The sequence below is a fragment of the Bufo gargarizans genome, chromosome 2 (genome assembly GCF_014858855.1).
Source record: "Bufo gargarizans isolate SCDJY-AF-19 chromosome 2, ASM1485885v1, whole genome shotgun sequence".
NCBI lineage: Eukaryota > Metazoa > Chordata > Amphibia > Anura > Bufonidae > Bufo > Bufo gargarizans.
The window spans coordinates 559225287-559243092 of NC_058081.1; the positions used below are offsets into that span (position 1 = coordinate 559225287).

Consider the following 17806-nt stretch of genomic DNA (forward strand, 5'->3'; position numbering starts at 1 on the left):
TAAGAGCATCATGGGCCTGGTGCTGAGGATTTTGCTGGGCCTTTTTATGGAACTGCACTCAGTGTCTTAATTACATATATATTTTATCGATACCATTAAAGTATTTTGTTCCTGCAACTACCCCTTCATTTGGCGTCTATCTTAGCAACATGGAGCGGGAGGGTGGGGGGCACCGTCAGGGCACTATAGTGTCAGGAAAACCGCTTTGTTTTCCTGACACTATAGTGATCATTTAACATGACTATGAAGATTACGGTTTTCTAGCTGCTGTGGACTGTGGACAACAGCAGCTAGAAACAGTAATTTTCATAGAGCTGTGTTATGATTTATGGACACAGCACTCAGCATGCTTAGCCAGTCAGATAGAAGGCTGAGAGCTGGGTCTAAATAACATAACACATTAAAGGGATTCTGTCACCAGGTTTCACCCCTGTCAGCTAAAAATATGCTGATGTTCAGGGCGTCTTCACGATTCCTAATGTGGGCTTATAAATGTCATCTGTGGGCTTATTTAGCTAAAAAACAGCTTTTACTAACCTGTCAGTCAAACAAATAAGGTGCCCAAGGGGATGTTAATGGATGCAAGGTGCCGTCTGCACCCGCCGCCGTTCGTGCCCAGCGCCGCCTTTCCAGACTTCTGCACCGCCTCCTAATCCTCTGTGCCACCTCTCGCCCTCCCTCTCTCCCCCCTCCTCCTGCTGTAAGATCTCGCGCATACAGGGGTTGAGCGAAGTGCCGGCGCATGAGCACTTCACTGTAAGAAGCCAAATGGAGAAGTCCGCACGGCGCATCAGGCAGAGTCCTGTGCGCAAAATCTTACAGCAGAAGGAGGTGGGAGGGAGGGAGGGCGAGAGGCGGCACAGAGGATTAGGAGGCGGCGCAGAAGTCCGGAAAGGCGGCGCTGGGTGCAGACGGCACCTTGCATCCATTAACATCCCCTTGGGCACCTTATTTGTTTGACTGACAGGTTAGTAAAAGCTGTTTTTTTTAGCTAAATAAGCCCACAGATGACATTTATAAGCCCACATTAGGAATCGTGAAGACGCCCTGAACATCAGCATATTTTTAGCTGAGGGGTGAAACCTGGTGACAGAATCCCTTTAAAGGGAACCTGTCACCGGTATTTTGTGTATATAGCTGGGGACATGGTTTGCTAGATGGCCGCTAGCACAACCGCAATACCCAGTCCCCATAGCTCTGTGTACTTTTATTGTGTAAAAAAAACAATTTGATACATATGCAAATTAACCTGAGATGAGTCAGGGACAGGACTCATCTCAGGTTAATTTGCATATGTATCAAATTGTTTTTTTTACACAATAAAAGCACCCAGAGCTATGGGGACTGTGTATTGCGGATGTGCTAGCGGCCATCTAGCAACCCATGTCCTCAGCTCTATACACACAATCCCGGTGACAGGTTCACTTTAAAGGAATTACTGTTTCTAGCTGCTGTGGACTGTGGACTAGCAGCTAGAAACAGTAATTTCTTTATGTGTTATGTTATTTAGACTGAGCTCTCAGCATGCTTAGCCAGCCTTCAATCTGGCTGTGCTTCTTGAGAGTCACAGTCCACAGGCTCAGAAACAGCCTGTGGACTGTGACTCTCAAGATGCAAAGCCAGATAGAAGGCTGGCTAAGCATGCTGAGAGCTGTGTCCATAAATCATAACAGCACTATGATTGCCCTCCCTTCCAACTAGATGAGTTTGTCTGATACCTGCACCCTCCAGAAGCTCCTGCTGCTGCCTGTCTCCGTGTGGCCGAGCGCTGTGGGCCATCCCCGTCCGTGTGCTGGCCTGGTCGAAACTGCTGTGGTGCAGGAGGGATAACCGCGAGCGCACTCAGTTCATATCTGGCGGGCCGGCATTACAGGAACCGCACCAGCTGCTCTGACGTCCTGCCGCCGGATATCCTGTGACGTATATCCGGCGGCAGGACGTCAGAGCAGCTGGTGCTGTTCCTGTAATGCCGCGGCCCGCCGGATATGAACTCAGTGCGCCCGCGGTTATCCCTCCTGCATGCTGCGCTGTGTACAAACTAACAGAGGACTTTTAGCGCCGGCCGCTCCCGACGACCTTTTGGCTGGCGGATGGGCCTATTTTATGATAGGGGCCTGGAGCTGCAGCTCCATCAGCCCCTACGTTAATCCGGCCCTGCCAAGGTAGGACAACTGGTGAATTGGAGACAAAATCATGGGTGCCCAAGTCTCCTTGATGGAAATAGGTTGCAAAGGTTAGACTGTCTGGAACAGAACAGGTACTGTAGCACAAAAGGCGAATATTGGTTATGACAGAAATATTTCAAAACATACTGGGCATTACGTTTTGCTGCATAGTTGTAAACGGTCCTGGCCTGCATGCATATTGTGTAATGTACCACCTATCATTTCCCTAGTCGTCTCCATAACACCACATCCTAAGACTGACTTCCTCTGATAGGACAGGAAAAACACAGAGAGATTTAAATCCCACCCCTTCCCCTTTATCGCCTGTGTTTTCCCTGTCCTACCAAGATAGGAAGCAGGAGAGGTGCATGGAGGCTCTTTGGGTCCACCTGTGAAAGTGCCCCCATAATGTACCAGGGGGGGGGAGAGAGGGGGCCACAAGGTTAGCTCGCACAGGGCGCCTGAACACCTAAGGCCGGCCCTGAGCTGCAGTATCCATTAAGAAACTAGTTGCCATTTTTAGTAGAGGAATGCTTTCTAGAATCTGATCCATCCACCTCCTAGTGCCCCCCATAATGTACCAGTATAAAATGCTCCAGTAGATGCCCCCAGTGTCCCCCATAATTTGCAAGTATAAAATACCCCTTCTTAGAGCCCCCGTAGATGACCCCATAGTACTCCTCTCCCCCCTTCCCCTTACTACCCACCATGTGTCCCAGTATAAAATTGTACTGTACAGAGAGCCCATATAAAAGACCCCTTCTTTGTGGCCTCAGTAGATGCCCCTATAGTGCCCCCAATCATGTGCCAGTATTAACAGCCCCCCTGTGCCAGTAATAATAGCCCCCTGTGCCAGTAATAATAGCCCCCTGTGCCAGTAATAATAGCCCCCTGTGCCAGTAATAATAGCCCCCTGTGCCAGTAATAATAGCCCCCTGTGCCAGTAATAATAGCCCCCTGTGCCAGTAATAGCCCCCTGTGCCAGTAATAATAGCCCCCTGTGCCAGTAATAATAGCCCCCTATGCCAGTAATAATAGCCCCCTATGCCAGTAATAATAGCCCCCTATGCCAGTAATAATAGCCCCCTATGCCAGTAATAATAGCCCCCTATGCCAGTAATAATAGCCCCCTATGCCAGTAATAATAGCCCCCTATGCCAGTAATAATAGCCCCCTATGCCAGTAATAATAGCCCCCTATGCCAGTAATAATAGCCCCCTATGCCAGTAATAATAGCCCCCTATGCCAGTAATAATAGCCCCCTATGCCAGTAATAATAGCCCCCTATGCCAGTAATAATAGCCCCCTATGCCAGTAATAATAGCCCCCTATGCCAGTAATAATAGCCCCCTATGCCAGTAATAATAGCCCCCTATGCCAGTAATAATAGCCCCCTATGCCAGTAATAATAGCCCCCTATGCCAGTAATAATAGCCCCCTATGCCAGTAATAATAGCCCCCTATGCCAGTAATAATAGCCCCCTATGCCAGTAATAATAGCCCCCTATGCCAGTAATAATAGCCCCCTATGCCAGTAATAATAGCCCCCTATGCCAGTAAATAGCCCCCTATGCCAGTAATAGCCCCCTATGCCAGTAATAGCCCCCTATGCCAGTAATAGCCCCCTATGCCAGTAATAGCCCCCTATGCCAGTAATAATAGCCCCCTATGCCAGTAATAATAGCCCCCTATGCCAGTAATAATAGCCCCCTATGCCAGTAATAATAGCCCCCTATGCCAGTAATAATAGCCCCCTATGCCAGTAATAATAGCCCCCTATGCCAGTAATAATAGCCCCCTATGCCAGTAATAATAGCCCCCTATGCCAGTAATAGCCCCCTATGCCAGTAATAACCCCCCCCTTTGCCAGTAATAACAGCCCCCCCCCCCTTTGCCAGTAATAACAGCCCCCGCCAGTAAAAGTATTGTATATAATTAAAAAAAAAAAACACATACTTACCTCCATGTCAGTGATGCGATGCAGGCCTCTTCTGGCCTGTGTCCCACGCTGTATGGCTCAGGCGGCGCGATGATGTCATCGCGCCGGCCTCTGATAGGCTGCCGGCACTAGGCCGGCAGCCTATCAGAGGAAGGGAAAGGGACACGCCTCTCCCTCCCCTACCGCAGCACAGGCAGGCATCTGTATCGCTGTCCTGAGGACGGCGATACAGATGACTGGAGATGAGCGCTTTCACAATGGAAGCGCTCATCTCCCTGTGCCCCGCTGCCGCCGCCAGCTCGCTCGCCTGCCGCAGCCCGCATATTACACTGCGAGCTGTCGGCCGCCTGGCGCCCCTGTCGCTATGGTGCCCTGTGCGGCCGCACAGCCCGCACACCCCAAAGGCCGGCCCTGCTGCAGCTTAATCCGTAGAACTCTCAGCACACACGGCAGTGTTATCTAACACACTAAGACAGGTTCTATGGCTCAAAGCTTGGGCTGGGGATATTTCATCCAAAAGCAAGCTCATTTCCCTTCCCTTTCACGGGCCAAAACGTTTTTGGACTAGTTCTAGACAAGATCTTAGAAAACGCCGCTGACAAAAAGAGGTGTTTTCCAGAAGACAGATTTAAATTAAAAAGACAACATTTTCGTGGCCGTCAGTACCAATCGGAACACAAGAAAGATAAGAGGAAATCAGGGAGGTGGAGTTATGCAAAAGTAGGTAAGGGAAGAAATTTCCTTTTTAACCCTAACAGAGGGGAGACCACCTCCTCTAACCCGAAACAATGACTCCATACAAGTAGGTGGAAGACTCGGCTCCTTTTTAAGAACTTGGCAGCAAATAACATCAAATTCATGGATCCTAAACAACATAAGAGTGGGTTACCGTGTGGAATTAGTCTTCCCCTTCAGAAAAATTTGTTATCACCACTCTTCCCCCCTCCCAACAAGGTACCTTAACGACAGGCATAGAAGATTTACTAAAATTAGGAGCAATAGGACCTGTCCCGAAAAATCAGCTAAGAGAGGGCCACTACTCTCGCCTATTCTTAGTAAAAAAACAAACGTGAAGTCTAGAATTATAATAAACCTAAAACCCTTAGACAAACATGTTACATATCAAAAGTTCAAGATGGAAACTTTAAGATCAGCAGTAAAATTAATAAAAAGGAAAGTGGTATTGGGCTCAATCGATATGAGGGATGCTTATTATCATATCCCGAGACACACACAACATCGAGAAAATTCCTAAGATTTGCAATACACAGGAGGGGTCACATCCAACATTATCAATTTGTATGCCTCCCCTTCGGAATTTCCTCAGCGCCGAGAGTCTTCACCGAGATCATGGCAGAGTTGGTAATGGCCCCAAGACGAGAAGCAATCAGTGTCATCCCATATCTGAATGATCTTCTAGTGATAGTGGACAACAAAGATCTACTGCAAAATCACTTACAGAAAGTTCTGGACCACCTCCAATTCAGAGAAATCAGATCTTTCCCCAAGCAGCCAAAAACTGTTTCTAGGGATGTCTTTGGATTGATCAAAATAGAGAAACTGAAAAACCAGATAAAGCAGAATCTCCTCTTTTTCAAATTCTCTTATCAGAACAGCAATGAAGATTCTAGGAAGTCTCTCATCCTGTATCCCGGCAGTCGCTTGGGCTCAATTCCATCTAAGACCCCTTCAAAAATGTATGCTATCCAAGTGAAACCAGTCACAGGTGACCCTAAACAAAGTAAATTTTCTAGGCTAAAATGTAAAAAATTCCCTAAAGTGGTGGCTCATGGACAACAACCTAGAGAAGGGAATATACTGGAAGCAGGAACATCTTGTAATCACAACGGACGCCAGTCTTCAGGGTTGGGGGGGGCTGTAGTTCAGCAGGAAACCTATCAGGGCAGATGGCCACTCCTCATAAGACAACAATCCTCGAACTTCAGAGAACTACAAGCAATTTGGGAAGCTCTGGAGTAAACATCGCATTTATCAAAAGACCGTAATGTTCTATTTTATTCAGATAATTTCAACAGCAGTATCCTTCATTCAGCATCAGGGAGGGATGAGACGCCATCCACTTCAGAGTCTAGCAAACAAAATATTTTCTTGGGCGGAACAAAATATAATCTCTATCTCGGCAGTTCACCTAAAGGGATCTTTAAATATAGAGGCAGATTACCTGAGCCGTCATGTTCTGGATCCTGGGGAGTGGACATTATGCCCAGAAGCATTTCCAGCTAATAATAAAAAAGTGGGGCAAACAGTCAATAGATCTTTTCGCCTCCTGAAAAAAAGTAGACAATTTTTTTCCCTCAACCCGAGAGATCTCCCGAACGGCAATGGATTCTTTCAATCAGGACTGGACATCTCACCTAGTATACGTATTCCCACCTATAACTTTAATTCCCCAGGTCCTCCAGAAATTTCCAAGAGAGAAATGTATCTTTATGTTGGTGGCTCCCTTCTGGCCCAAGAGAAGCTAGTTTGCACTTCTAAAGTCACTCAGCATGGAAGCCCCCCTTCTACTACCTCTGAGTTCAGATCTGTTGTATCAAGGTCCTATTCCCCATCCAAATGTAAAAATCCTAAAGTTGTCGGCCTGGATTCTGAAGAATCCATCCTCTTAAAATTGGGGTTATCTAGTAAAGTTGTTTCCACCCTACTCCTTAGCAGGAAACAAAATACAAACAAGGCGTATGTTTAGAGGAAATTCCCCTCTTGGTGTGGAGATTTGTTTGATCAATTTAGACCCAACATATCAACGATATTAGATTTTTTTCAGGACGGATTAGACCTAGGTCTTTCTCCTAATACCCTAAGGCAGGCATGTCCAAACTGCGGCCCTCCAGCTGTTGCAAAACTACAACTCCCAGCATGCCCTAATAGCTATCCAGGCATGCTTCGAGTTGTAGTTTTGCAACAGCTGGAGGGCCGCACTTTGGACATGCCTGCCCTAAGGGTTAAAATTTCAGCATTAGGGGCTTTATATAATACTAGTCTGGCTGAGGTTCCCTGGATAACCAGGTTCCTGAAAGCAGCAGACAGGCTTAGACCAGCAGTGAGGAATATGGTAGCTCCTTGGAACCTTAACACTGTCATGGCAGGGCTAACTTTCAGGCTCCTTTAAACTGTTAGAATTGATTTCCATAAAATGGCTCACCTTTAAAAAACATTTTCTTGTTAACTATAATATCAGCGAGACGTGTCTGTGAACCCCAGGCCTCATCTATTCAGGATCCTTTCCTCAGTATTTTTCAGGACAAGCTAGTGTTTAAGTTAGATCCCAGTTTTTAACCAAAAGTCATTTCTACCTTCCATAGATCGCTGGATATAGTAATTCCCTAGTTTTGTGCCAACCTAAAAAAGAGGCTATTTTTCATACCTTAGATATCAGCGAGCAGTACTAAGGTATCTGTAAATGACAAAGGATTGGAGAATTGACAAGAATCTTTTTGTCCACTTTTGCGGGCCAAATACAGATAGAAGACCGGTGAAAAGTTCTATTTTTTTCAGGACCCATTGAAAATGAATGGGTCCAGATCTGTTCCGCAAAAAACGGAACAGATCAGGAAAGAAACAACGGACGTGTGAATGGACCCTTATACTCATATTGTCGCATGGCAAGTATAACCCTTCATGACAGGGGTACTCCAAAATGGCAGTGGCCTCTTTTAGCAAAATAATGATCCCTGCCACACTGCAAAAACTGACCCAGAACGGTTTAAGGGAAATTCAAAGTCTTGACTTAACCTCTACTAGATGTGCTAGAAAAACAAGAGCGATCCATGGAAGCCTCTCAACTCTCTAACTTCAGGATCTGCTGCCATTGTCTTGGTGTCTGATACCACAGGACACCTTCAGAGGTCTTTTGGAGTCCATGATGGGTTAGAGCTGTTTTGGCAACAGGAGGGGGACCTACTCAAGATTAGGCAACTAGTTTTAATCCTGGTTTCCCGACAGCCGATCGAAAGCTGTAAACACAATCTGCTGCCGGAGAACGAGTGTGTATGGGGAAGAGCGATGGCATTAGTGATCGTTCCTTCCCATACTCTGGAGGACATCGCTGCATGTAAATGCAGCGGCCTCCACCACTAACGATCAGCAGATTGTCTCCCGACAATCTGCTTGTACATCGTTCCGTGTAAAGGGACCTTTAGTAATTTAGAGATGAGGGTTATTAGATGACCGGCAAAAGTGAAAGTAGGGGCTGAAAATAAACATTTTTGGGGAAAATATAAAAACCTGTACAAATTCAAATCGCTCCCTTCCTAATTTTTCAAATAAAAATAAACCGAAAAACAATTTGTATCGCTGCATCTGAAAACAACAAACTATTAACATACACAAGTATTAATCCCTTACTGTGGACATTGTAATAGAAAAAAATCTAAATGCCAGAATCAACCTTTTTTAGTCTCTTCGCCCCCTAAACAAATTGAATAAAAATAAATATATACTCTAAAATGGTATCAATCAAACTTTAGCCTGCCTTGCAAAAAGGAGCCCTCACTCAGCTCCATAGACAAAATATGGCGATGCAAAGAAATTTTCAAAGTATCGAGACATAAAAACTATATTAATTTAGCATCGCTGTAATCGTACTGACCAGATTAAAAGTAACGTGTCGTTTTTACCGCACAGTGAATGCCTGAAAAATGGAACCTACAAAACAATGGCACAACATTTTTTTCAGTTTCCTAACATGTCGCATGGACAAAAAACTTGTGTTAAACTTATGCCTCAAGCTGATGCCATACATTGGCATCCGTTTACCACAGAATTCCATTCCAGAATTCCAAAACATACTTTTTTTTTTTACCAGACTGTGCAAGATACAAGAACATGGTGGGCTGGGTTTTTGTATCCTTTTATTAATTTTTTATAACGTATACGTCAAACGGATGCATAAAATGTGATATGACCCCACCCTTACTGCTATGGCTGATCAGTGTACATGAAATTGTAACTGAGTGAAAGAGTGAAAAATTAATATTTCATTATCTTTTCTTGGTTGAACCTGTCCAACAGCATCAAGTAATAACCACCAATGCATTCTGTAAGTAATGATATACAGTATACATTATATGCAGGGTGCATGGAACCACAGTAACATTGACCTGTTAAGGCGTATAGATGTCGTAGATTGCAATCCCCCACTTTGCGCCCCCGCTATGACTGAGAAAGGAAATCCACATTGTAAGGGTGTTTTCACACTGTGTTAGCATGTACTGTACGTCCCAGAAAAGCTCTGATAACACAGACTAGCAGTGTTTTTTTTTCTTCTCATCTTTGGGTACAAACCTAGTAATAAAATAAAAAGTTACATAAAAAAAAAATACCCCCGTAAAATGGTTACCCTTCAAAGCTATAGCATTACCTGAAATCGGATATGTTGTGTCAAAATTGAACAGTAGGCTATTTTCATGATAGAGCAAGCTGTTCATGAAAGAACTGCAAAGATCACATCAGTAGTCCAACAACTGAAAGATGTCAACATTATAAGTGCTAAACCACTGGTTGGTGCTGAATACCTCAGGCACGGACTAGGTAAAAATTTTGCTGTCTTAGAAAAAGTGTTGGCAAACATTAAGATAATGCCTTGTTTGGTTTTATTTAGGCTATTATTTTATGTCCTTTTTCTTCCTCATTTAGCAGAATACGTTCATGGGATACAGGTTCGGCATGCACACAAATACTTGATAAGCTTTCTAGAGTAATATTTTTCTAAGCAGTATCTTTTGAAATTCATTGTGAGCTGGAAGAATTAAAGGGACTGTCTCTTCAAATAGTTATCATAGGGGAAATGTAATATTACATGAACGCCATTCAGATGAACCATGTGCATGTAACTCCTAGACCTCCCAGATCGGGATTCACTCCTGCAAATCTCAGACTCATGATGGGGAGTGGGATCTTAGTCCAGGCCAGACTGGGAACTTAAAGTGGCCCTGGAAAAAAACAATACCGGGTAATAAAGGGGTTCTGGAATTAAGAAAATGAAAATACTTAAATATTACTTTAATATAAATATATTCCCAAAAACATTTCATTAGCTATACTGGTCCATTTTGTCTAGGGAGCATTCATTAGGAGAAATAAAATGGCCGCTGTCCTATTAGTACACACACAACCTGTCCTAATCACACAGCAGCACAAGTTACTTCACAACCCTGAGCGAAAGAGCTGCCTCATCCTCCTCACTGCTCTATTTGTCAGGGATTATGATCCTGACTACATATGGTAAGTTGATTGGCTCAGTCTATGTAGGAATGGAGTTCATGAGGAGACATGAAGTACGTACAGGACAGGCTGTGGTAATGGAGACTGCAGACAAGTGCTGCTGCACATTATCTACACCCCCACTATCCTCTCTGTACTTCATGTCTCCTAATGGACTCCATTCCTACAGAGATTAATCTGAAGATCTTATCTGTATTCAGGGAGATAATCCCTGACAAGTAAGAGAGAAAGATAATGCAGCTCTTCTACTTGTCCTCATGTGTAATTGGGACAAGTTTTGTAATAAACCAAAAAATAATCCACACGGGATACCCATACATACACAAAATATTAAATTCTATTGAATAATTACATACACGTAATTAGAAGACAATAGATTAAAATATCAAGCATCAATACAGGTGATGTAGCAAACGGCAGCTCACATGCTGACCGGCAAGGAAAAAGATCCCAGAATGTTAGACTAGAATGTTAGACTAGGCACCTAGTAAAAACCTGTAGTGCCTAAAAAGGAATACTTTATTCGTATACCATTATAATCCTCAGGAGTGTCTGATCTATCAGAAAAGGCCTTATAAACTGCCCTCACATAAGGTCCCTGCAGGTAACCTAAAGTGGGCATACAGGCTACAATATACTGAAATAATAAGCAGGTTTTGTGTGGACTATTAGGATGGCGGCAATTTTATTTCTCCTAATGATTGCTCCCCTGACAAAACGAGCCATTATAACTAATGAAAGGTATTTGGTAATATATTTATAATGAAGTAATATTTAAGTATTTTCATTTTCTTAATTCCCGGAGAACCCCTTTAAGCAAGATCTTTTTTTGACTGTGGTACAACATTGCAGAACTAGTTTGTAGCCTTGGTTGGCTTCAGACCTCCAGGCAGTTGAATAAATGGCCTTGATTGATTTAAAACATTGACTCCCTTTATAGAGTGATTTGACAATTGCATATTTTTTTTGCAGAGGGGGAACACACAAGGTGCAAGACTGTCCTTACCTCCAAGGTTGGGGGTCTAATGGCATTTGCAAAAAAACGAAGCACCTGCATTGGATGCAAAGCAACGCTTAACCATGATGGTAAGTGGTCTGTCTGAATTATTGCGGGCAGAGGGTACTGTGATGATACATTTAATGTCTTAAAGAGGTAAAGAAAAGATTCTGCTTGATCCTCAGAAACCCCATACACTCTTGTCTATAGGCTGGGTCTGGTATTGCACATTGGCCCCAATTATTTGAGCTACAGAACCACACACAGCCCATGGACAAAAGTGGTGGTGTTTCTAAAAGAAAGCCACCATGTTTGTTGAATCTCATACAACCCATTTAAACTGTTTAATTGTGACCAGCTTGTCTCCTTAAAGGAGCTGTCCACCTCTTTTTTATTTTGTTTAAATGTGCACCCCATCCAGCTGTAGATTTGAGAAAAATCCATACCCACCTGCTCCCCAGTGCTCAATTCCGGCACCCTGACTCTGCTCACTGGTCTTCCACCCCCATCTGTTAACTTTCACACAGAAGGGGTCGCCTGCGCTGCTGCAGTCAATGACCAGACTGGTCTCAGCCCCCCATGTGTCCTTAAGTGGCACATTAGCCAGCAGTGACATGCCGATTGGGAACAATATCATCACTGAGGCCAGTCATTGGCTGCAACAGCACACTTGACCCCGTCTATACAGTCCAGTGAGTGGAGCAATGGAGAGCAGGGTACATTAGAACCTCTATTGTTAGAGTGATGTTTTATATTTGACCTTCACACACCACCTATCTTGGAACGCTGAAGGTACCTTTCCTCCAGCTTCTGCCCAGTGAGCTGCACTGAGGCGCGGGACTCATACCTACACTATCTTCACCATCTTGTTAATTAATGAAGCACTATTGGCGTGTGTGGTCACATTCTGCACATTAATACATTTTGGTCTTTTATTGTTTTACCATACTTCTCATTTATAAGTTATTACTTAACTTCCCAGATGAAGCAAGTTGGGCTTATTCCAGCCTCTTAAGCATTTCCCCATTAAAGAAAAAAAAAATTGTTTATAACCTTGTGTAGCCTCTTCTGTCAGGTTGGTATACCTTCTCAAAATGACTGCCACTGAACACCAGGTAGGCATACCTACCCAGAGATATAGGTGTAGGGATGTCTCTCTTACAGGACTTGTAGGACGTTACAAAAAAAGGGGTGTTTTTCTCTTTTTTTTTTTTTTTCTCTTTTTTTTTTTTTCTTCTCTTATTAGAGGGTCAGATCCACATTTTTTTTACGGACTGTCTGGATTTGCAGCTCAGCCATATTTGCTTAAATGGAGCTAAGCTGCAATACCAGGCACAGCCCACAGACAAACGTGGTCCTGCTTGTGGAAAAAGAAATCTGAACCCTTTTACATTCCATGCTACTACTTTGCAGCAAAAAAAACAACTCAAGAACGTAAAGTATTAGTTTTTGATTGTAGGGATAAAAGCTTTGTGCTGGACTCTTGAACTAATGGACAAGATTGGAGGAACCCACCATCTCAGCTGTTTAACTGTTTCAACACTGCAGATCACAGTGTTGACAGAGCAATTATTGTTCCTATAATTTAACACATTTACTATAGTTTGACTCTTTAAGGCTCATTTAGATGAATAGATAATTGTTACGCTTGCGATTCATTCTGAACGATAATCGTGTAATGAAATGTATGCAGCCACTGAACGATTTTACTAAATAAGCTTGTTCAAAGCTTGCGATATCGTTGATGCAAACAAGTAAATAATTGTCGGTAATGTTATTGTGCATCGTGTGACCTTTCGTTGATAGGAACCTTGACTAAACCTGTCTGAACACAGTCAGCGACTATGTCATAGCTCGTGTCGTCAGTAGCCTGAATGATTACCTACTCGTCTAACTGAGCATTTACACTTGAAGCCCAGTTCCTTTGAAGGTACTTAAAGCTAATCATATTCCTGACCCAACCATCACCAGGCTAAAGGCCCTAATATACATTAGTGTAGTGTCAGCTGAACCTTCTACAGATGGGGGTTCGACTGGTTGTCTAATGGTGGATTTCCATGGCTTCACCTGGCAGGCAATTATTGGGAAGGAACAGTTCATTCCCAGTAACTACCTACTCATCACCGGCTTGCCACTGTGCTTCTTATGTCAAGAGATATGACAACAAACCCTTTCAGGGGTTTAAAAAAGAAAGAGTGGTCCTCAGCATGCATCCGTTGTACTGATGTGGACAACGTGAGGATGACACATTATTTGCGACCCCATTTTAGTGAATGGGTCCGTGTGCTAGCTGCAAAAAATGTGCTTTTGATGCAGACCCAAAATACTGTTGTGTGCATGAGCCCTAAATCTCACATAGTAGGACATAACATGTATCTAATTCTTTGTTATCCTAATAACCACGTGTACAAAATATTTTATGCATTACATACACTCAATGGAAAAAAGCATTGGGGCGAATAAACATTACACCTACAGGAACTTTTATGACCTTCCATTCTAAATTCATAGCTATTAATATGGAGTTGTCCCCTGTTTACAGCCCAAGCAGCTTCCACTCTTCTGGGAAGGCTTTCTACAAGATTTTGGAGTTTGTCTATGGGATTTTTTTCTTCTTCACCCAGAAGAACATTTGAGTTCAGACACAGATATTGGATGAGAGGGCCTGGCTCACAATCTCTTTTCTAGTTCATTCTAAAAGTGTTTAATGGTGTTGAGTAGGGATGAGCAATTCGGATGTTTCATCCGAAGTTGATTTGCATAAAACTTTGTTTCAATAGTGTACGGAGCGAGCGCTCCGTACAGTATTAGAATGTATTGGCTCCGATGAGCTGAAGTTATTACTTTGCGTAGTCTCGCGAGACTTCACATAATAACTTCAGAAATTTATCTATACTGTAAAAAGTTCTGAGTCGATTCGCTTATCCCTAGTGTCGAGGTTAGGGCTCTTTGCAGGGCAGTTAAAGGGGTTCTGCAGTTTGTTTAAACTGATGATCTATCCTCTGGATAGATCATCAGCATCTGATCGGCAGGGGTCAGACACCAGGGACCCCCGACGATCAACTGTTTGAGAAGGCAGAGGTGCTCCAGGAGCGTCGCGGCCTTCTCACTGTTTACCGCAGACCCAGTGACGTCACGACTAGTATCACTGGCTTGGGTGCGGCTTAGCTCCGTTCAATTGAATGGAGCTTAGCCGTGCCCAGGTCCGTTGATACTAGTCGTGATGTCACTGGGCCTGCAGTAAACAGTGAGAAGGACGCGGCGCTCCTGGAGTGCTGCTACCTACTCAAATAGCTGATCGGTAGGGGTCCCGGGTGTTGGACCCCCGCCTATCAGATGCTAATGATCTATCCAGAGGATAGATCATCAGTTTAAACAAACTGCAGAACCCCTTTAAGTTTTTCCCCAGCTAACTCACCCAACCATGTATTTATGGACTTTGTTTTGTGCACTGTGGTGTAGTCATTTAGGAACAAAAATGGACCTTACCCAGACCTTACAGTTGGCACAATGCAGTCAGGGAGGTAACATTCACTAACATTAACAGTTGCTAACCTAGACTCGTCCATTAGACTGTCATAGAAAAAGAGAAACGTGTTTCATTAGTCACTCCACAGAATGCTTTTCCACTGCTTCCAGTTGCTGCATACTTTCCGGCACTCCATCTGACACTCCATCTGCTTGGCGATTTAAGGCTTGCATGCAACTGCTCAGCCATGGAAAATCCATACCATGACGCTCCCAGTGACCATTTTTTGTTAAACGGGTTTTCCAAGACTTAAACACTGATGACCAGTTAGGGTCAGACACAAAGGACCGCCGCCGATCAGTTTCAGAAGGCACCTGTGCTCCTGTGACGGCCGCAGCCTTCTCCGTGCTTTACAAGCACAGTGCGATTCGTTGTATAGTGGCTGTACTTGGTATTGCAGCTCAGCCCAATCACTTCTATGAGGCTGAGCTGCGCCTAGGCCACGTGACCGATGAGCTTTTCATCACTGGCCTAGGAAAATTGAGAGAAGACAGCTGCTACTGCAAGCACCTCTGCATTTTATTCAAATAACTGATCGGCGGGGGTCTCGGTTGTTGGACCTCAACCGACCAGATGCTGGTGACTAATACTGATGACCTGTTCTCTGGATAGGTCTCAGAAAACCCCTTTAATGCCAGAGGAGATCTTTGACTCTGAAGTTAGTCAGCAGAGCGTTGGCAACTTTTATGCGCAGTGCACCTTGGTACTTGCAACCCCGCTCCGTAACTTTGTGGTCTCCTCTTTGAGTTGTTGTGATTCCTAAACACTTACTCTTTGCAATAACGCTACTCACAGTTGATCATTGAATATCTGTAGTAGGAGGGAAATTTCACAAACTGACTTACTGCAATGATATCCCATTATCGTACCATTCAGTGAGTTCTTTAGAATAAGCCATTCTTTTACAAATGTTAGTAAAGGCAGACTGCATGGCTACGTGCTGGATTTTATACATCTGTAGCAATGTGATTGTACAAAACGCCTGAATTCAATGATTAAAAGGTTTGCCCCATTACTTTGATCTATATAATGTATGTTTGTCAGTAATGAGTGTAGTGTTGTTCTTCGGATCTACACCTGGACAATCCAATGGATCTCCACTTGGTCAAGGCAACTCCTTTGAGTTGTTTAAAACAAAGAAGCAGAAAAATGTGCTCTTCCACAGGCACTTCAAATTGTGATAATATACAGTATGTAATTTCTATAGGTTGTGTTTGTTTTCTCAAATACATGATTCAACAGAAAAATGTTGTAATTTGCGGAAATTTAAAGTTAACATCATTGCCAAAAACATATAGCAGTGTGGGTGTCCCTTTTCCCAGAACTCTGTTCCATTTCTTATTGTGTGCTAGAGAAAGTTCCTCATTTTTTTATTTTTTGCTGCATTTGCTCAATCTTTTCTCTGACCAGAGTCAAAAATAAGCAACAGCAATGGTGTAATAAAAGAAAATCCATTTCGTAGCATAGCTGGCTCCCAGGCTCCATTTTCTAACAGATTATCATGTCAACACTACCAAACAAAAATCCTAATCCTAGAGTATTACAATATTTTCTGTCACCTTGAAGCAACCAAAATGAAGAGGTTGGTTCCCCCTTGTCTAAATTGCTCATTTTGTATTGCTAATTGTCTGCGGGGGAGGTGTCATCAAAGCTTATCATAACCTTGGCCTCCATCATTGGTCTGCTACTAACGGCAAGATCCAACAATTTTCCCCACTTTAGAGTCGGGAAGGAATTTTTTATTCCCCTAATCAGGCAATCAGAATAACTCCCTGTATCAACGACCCCTCTCTAGTAGCTATAGCCTGTAATATTATTACGCTCCAGAAATACATCCAGGCCCCTCTTGAATTCCTTTATTGTACTCACCATCACCACCTCCTCAGGCAGAGAGTTCCATAGTCTCACTGCTCTTACCGTAAAGAATCCTCTTCTATGTTTGTGTACAAACCTTCTTTCCTCCAGACGCAGAGGATGTAGGATTACACCTGTTAGCAGTCCTGATAATCTGCTTGTAAAAATTGCAACCGGATTTCAGACACATCTGGTCACCCCACTGGCAGCGAACCACAGTTCAACTCATGAGCCTTAAATATCAAGAGTAAATGCTAGTACCAAGTATGAGCTGAAGTCCACTTTGTGAATGATGTGTTTTTCTGCCTGGTGATGTCTCCGAGTTACTGGTGCTTGGCAGGAGCATTTGAGCAATCATTTTTGGAATATGGATGAGTTGCGTACAATTTTGCATACCTGCAGCATGCCACTTCCAGTCAAATAGCGTTAATATTTTCTGTTATTGACATCCGTCAGAGGATCTCAATACCGGAAAAAACGCTTCAGTTTTGTCCCCATTCCATTTGGTTGTGTTCTCATACCGGAGAGCAAACCGCAGCATGCTGTAGTTTGCTTTCCGTCATGGGTTGTGGAGCAAGATGGATCCGTGATGACCCACAATGCAAGTCAATGAAGACGGATCTGTTTTCTCTGACACAATAGAAATGGATCCGTCCCCCATTGACTTTCAATGGAGTATATGATGGATCCGTCTTGGCTATGTTAAAGATAATACAACCTGATCCGTTCATAACGGATGCAGATTGGATCCAGTAAAAACGGTAGTGTGAAAGTAGCCTTGGGCTAGGGCTACACTACGCAACACATAGGACACAACTACAATGCAACATGTGTCGCGCAACATTGATAGTCTATAGTGTCGCGACTCGACAGTTGCAGAAAATCCATCTTGAATGGATTTTTTGCTACTGTCGTGTCGCAGTGCAACATCCTAGATTATCATTCTAAAAATGGTCATGTTACATTGGTGTGACAAAATGTCGTGCAACACATGTCATCATGTAACCCTAGCCTTAATCCTACCCCTGATCATAGCATGTGCTATATGAACCCCACTTAACTGTCCCGAATTGGCTTCT

General features: G+C 43.6%; 1 protein-coding gene across 2 annotated transcripts in view; it reads left to right on the forward strand.

Moving 5' to 3' along the window:
- POLD1 (DNA polymerase delta 1, catalytic subunit) overlaps positions 1-17806 on the forward strand; it is a 172539-nt gene that overhangs the window by 131866 nt on the left and 22867 nt on the right. For both annotated transcript variants that reach the window (XM_044281624.1, XM_044281625.1), the window contains exon 24: positions 11320-11433. In XM_044281624.1, coding sequence (XP_044137559.1) covers positions 11320-11433 — 114 coding nt within the window. The remainder of the gene's footprint in view (positions 1-11319; positions 11434-17806) is intronic.